The sequence below is a fragment of the Perna viridis genome, chromosome 10, assembly GCF_037379345.1.
Source record: "Perna viridis isolate PV_CMFRI_1.1 ecotype Kerala chromosome 10, ASM3737934v1, whole genome shotgun sequence".
In the NCBI taxonomy this organism is placed as follows: Eukaryota; Metazoa; Mollusca; class Bivalvia; order Mytilida; family Mytilidae; genus Perna; species Perna viridis.
In genome coordinates, this window is record NC_142454.1 from 32,980,733 (window position 1) to 32,985,265 (window position 4,533).

At 37.6% G+C, this 4,533-nt stretch overlaps 1 protein-coding gene across 1 annotated transcript; it reads right to left on the reverse strand.

Annotated features, from left to right (window-relative positions):
• Window positions 1–346: 346 nt before the first annotated feature.
• On the reverse strand, window positions 347–3,820 carry LOC148605465 (tubulin beta-4B chain-like). The gene is made up of 4 exons (XM_088549760.1): window positions 3,710–3,820; window positions 2,784–2,892; window positions 1,746–2,101; window positions 347–1,433 (listed from the first exon to the last, which is right to left on the reverse strand). Exons 1-4 carry the CDS (start codon window positions 3,764–3,766, stop codon window positions 612–614), a joined length of 1,344 nt encoding a protein of 447 aa, XP_088405886.1. The 5' UTR covers window positions 3,767–3,820; the 3' UTR covers window positions 347–611.
• Window positions 3,821–4,533: the final 713 nt, after the last annotated feature.

Below are 4,533 nucleotides of genomic sequence, written 5' to 3' on the forward strand. Positions count from 1 at the left end.
AATCAAGGGAACCAAGGTTATAGCGTAATCAAAAGAATGTAATGTAGGGACAAAGACCAGACATGGAAATCATACATACAAAGTAACAAAAGAACATAACATAACTAAAACCATACATACAAAGTAACAAAAGCAAATGAGCAACTCGGACCCCCTAGAAATTGGGAGCATGGACCAGGTGCACCGGTAGGGCAAGCGTCCTCTGCTTTTCTAGAAACACCCGCCGAGTTGCTCATAAAAAGTCAAGTCGGGGTAGACGAAAGAGGAACGTTTGTTTGTTTGTTTGTTGGGGTTTAACGTCCGAGCAGCAATATTTCGAATGAATGCAATAAATAAATATTGAAAATACCAATATACATTTATTTATACCCGAAACGAATTTAGCTCACTCGAGTGACACAAAGGGTCTACATGTAATTGCAAGTCAATACAGAATAAATCGGGGACGTCAAAACAATAGTTTAAGTAACAGAAACAATGAAATGCTGTTGATTCGTAAAAAGAAATCTCATTACATAACAATAAAAGACGTTTTTTTGTAAACAAAAAGCAGACATTTTTTAATAAAATTTTGTTTTCAGACAGTATTTCAAGAGTCATTTTTTGCGCCCTTAGTTGAGCTCAGCTTCACCCTCCTCCTCATCCTCGAATTCTCCTTCTTCTTCCGCTGTTGCATCTTGGTATTGCTGGTATTCAGATATAAGGTCATTCATGTTGGATTCTGCCTCGGTGAATTCCATTTCGTCCATACCCTCACCAGTGTACCAATGTAAGAAGGCCTTACGACGGAACATAGCGGTGAATTGCTCGGAAATTCTCTTGAACAACTCCTGAATGGCAGTGCTGTTACCAACAAATGTAGCAGACATTTTGAGACCACGTGGTGGGATGTCACAGACAGCGGTCTTGACGTTGTTTGGAATCCATTCAACGAAGTAGCTGCTGTTCTTGTTCTGTACGTTCAACATCTGTTCGTCAACTTCCTTCATGGACATACGACCTCGGAACATACAAGCAACAGTGAGGTATCTGCCATGACGTGGGTCACTAGCAGCCATCATGTTTTTAGCATCAAACATCTGTTGGGTTAGTTCTGGAACAGTTAAGGCTCTGTACTGCTGGCTACCGCGTGATGTCAAGGGAGCAAATCCTGGCATGAAGAAATGGAGACGCGGGAACGGCACCATGTTGACAGCTAGTTTTCGAAGATCAGCGTTGAGTTGACCTGGAAATCGTAGGCAGGTTGTAACACCTGACATTGTGGCTGAAACCAGGTGATTAAGATCACCATACGTTGGTGTGGTAAGTTTCAGTGTTCTGAAGCAAATATCATACAGTGCCTCGTTGTCAATGCAAAATGTTTCATCGGCATTCTCGACGAGTTGATGAACGGACAGAGTAGCGTTGTATGGTTCGACAACTACATCAGACACCTGCAAAAACAGAAATTTTTAAGTGTTACAGCGTATTAATCTGTATTTATTAATCTGTATGGTTTAATTCTAATTAATGAAACTCAATATTTTGAAGCTTCTCATAGAGGTACACTTAAAACTTGACAATAATTATGTAAACATGTAAACTCCTTGAAAAAAATCGTACTTTTCTAATTAATGTGTGATAAACAGTATGCTCTTGAATTTCAACCAGTCCACTTTCCACGTGAGTTTACGATCTCAAAATAAGATTAATGTTCGACATGAAACATAAACATGGAATTGTGATATGAAGCACGGAAACCATACCTTTGGGGAAGGCACTACTGAAAATGTGTTCATGATTCTGTCTGGATATTCCTCGCGGATTTTGGAGATGAGGAGGGTTCCCATTCCAGATCCGGTACCACCACCAAGAGAATGCGTCAGTTGGAATCCTTGTAAGCAGTCACACCCTTCTGCTTCTTTCCGGACCACATCGAGAACAGAGTCTACAAGTTCAGCACCTTCTGTGTAGTGTCCCTTGGCCCAGTTATTGCCAGCACCACTCTGTCCAAAGACGAAGTTGTCTGGTCTAAAGATTTGACCAAACGGTCCGGATCGGACAGAGTCCATGGTACCAGGTTCCAAATCTACCAGAATGGCTCTTGGGACGTATTTCCCACCTACATAAGCATAAGAAAGGTATAAGTACTAGAGTACAATAATTAATAACTGTTAAATAGGTTGTCCATAAAAGACCAAGACAGTGGGTAGCACATGCCAAATATTGTTTTCCAAATATTTTCATCCAACAGACCCCTTCGTGTTAAGTGTGGAATAGTCGATTGGCATGCTTTCCGCGAGGAAAATTCATTTGTTCTACCTAAACCCTATCTCGCGGAAGTACAAGTCATGTATATCTCACGAATGCTCATCGACTTGATAGGAAAGGGTCTATCTATAGACGATACAAACTCGTGTTTTCAACAACAAAAAATAACTGTTAGTTTGTAATTTACAGAAATAGTAAAGACTAAATAAATCACAAAGAATGAAATATAAATTTTGAAATAACTGGAAATAACTCGTTGATCTGCTCATAATTCATATGGTTTGTTAGAGAAGTTTGAACATGTATTTTGAATCATCATGACGAGTTAAGCAATACACAGGAGCAAACATTTACTCTGAGCTGCCCGTGTCATAGAATCTGCCTGGTTTGTACGTGGATGTACACTTGCATTCGATCATAAACTTGAAGCTGCAATCGTTGGTTTTCCTTTCTCGTTTTCTAATCGGTTGACATCTGAATGTACATGTTGTAGCTTGAAATATATGAAGGATAGGTATATCATAATATCTTACCTGTAGCCTCATTGTAGTAGACGTTGATTCTCTCTAGCTGTAAGTCGGAATCTCCATGGTAGGTTCCTGTGGGGTCAATTCCGTGCTCATCTGAGATTACTTCCCAGAACTGAAAACAAAGAATATTGACTTATTAGATCAGTATCTTTTTATTATTATGTTTCATTCAGTCGCTTTTTAGATTTTTGTTTTTTTTTTTTTGTTTATTTTTTGTTACGATTGTGTGTTTGTTTGTTTTAATCTTAATTGTAGTTTTAATTTTTTTTTTCGTTCGAGTGTTCACCATGTATGCATGATAACTTAACTCTGCATTTAGGTCAGCATGAATATACATCTTAAATAATAATATTCCTTTTTTAAGGAACGGGATAATAGCAAAGTTTATTATTCATGCGAGCATCAACGTTTGTGTAAACACACTAAGGATACAGGTTGTACATGTATGTTCCTGTGCCTTTACAAAGTGCGGTGTACAAAAACAGAAGTATTAGATAGAGATGTGGAAAGAAATTTCGGAAAGACTACAATCCACATCTTCACGGGTGCCACTGTTATATAGCCGAAAAGTAAGATAAAATCCGGAATCATGATATTACACTATTTTTTTGATTTTTCAAGGGGGCGGGGGCTAAGATCAAATTTGAAATAAAAAAGCGGGATTGAAATTTTTAAATAAAAAAGACAGAATCTAATATTAAAAATGTTTTTCTTGTGTGTTTTTTTTTAAGAAAAAAGACGGGACCTATATTTTCTTAAAAATAAAACGGAAGGATAGAAAATCCGGTCTTTCCCTCATAAAAATCAGATGTTTTTTCCCTAATTCTTGTCGTTATGCAAGTCTTCGAATGCATGTCGTTTCAAAAAATGATTTCGAGTTTCATTTTGACACGCTACTCCCTGTTAAATAAAGAAAATATAAGATTTACCTTAGCTCCTATTTGATTCCCACACTGACCAGCCTGGAGATGTACAATTTCCCTCATTTTGAATAGCACCTGTTAAAATCTTTACAGAGAATAGGGGAATTTAACTGCTCACGCCGGTTTTATATGATTCGCCCAGTAGGTAGCAACAAGCGTAGCCCTTTTGTTTTACAATCCGTATCTAACGTAAACATTAGCGAAAATATGTCGTGAATAAGAGATGATATGAAGAGACGTAGAGCCGAATCTATTAATAATGCATACTAATAATTTGTACCGCTATTATCATTTTGCCTAGGGATTATGTGCGGTTCATATGGGATACCAGCTACAACAACCCAACACGCAAAATTTAATTGTAATACGGCAAATAAAATGAGAATTTACTACTATTCAGGAATGCGCATACCTATTTCTTTGATTGACAAATTGAACATGTCAACAAGTTAGCAAGTCATGTCAAGACATAATAAGGGAGACTGGGATTGAATGTGAGTGTTCACCCTCCCTGAACTACTATCTTTTTGTAGAGGTATACGAGTATAAAATTGACGTTTCAACAGACGTGGTTGACTGTTTAGGGGTTATGTGTTACACATGGTGGGGTAAAGTGATTGTGACAAATATGAATGAAAAATCGACAAATCAAAGAGAGAAATAAAATTAATATATTCATGAACCTCCAACTAAGTTTTGTTAATTACAAAATGACAAAAATCCTCTTTCTGCCATATACAGAAATAGCAGATATACAGAATACAGAAACCGGTAGCATATCTGCAACGCCACCGCTCGCATGGTGTCTGTAGGCTATAAAAGGGGACTAT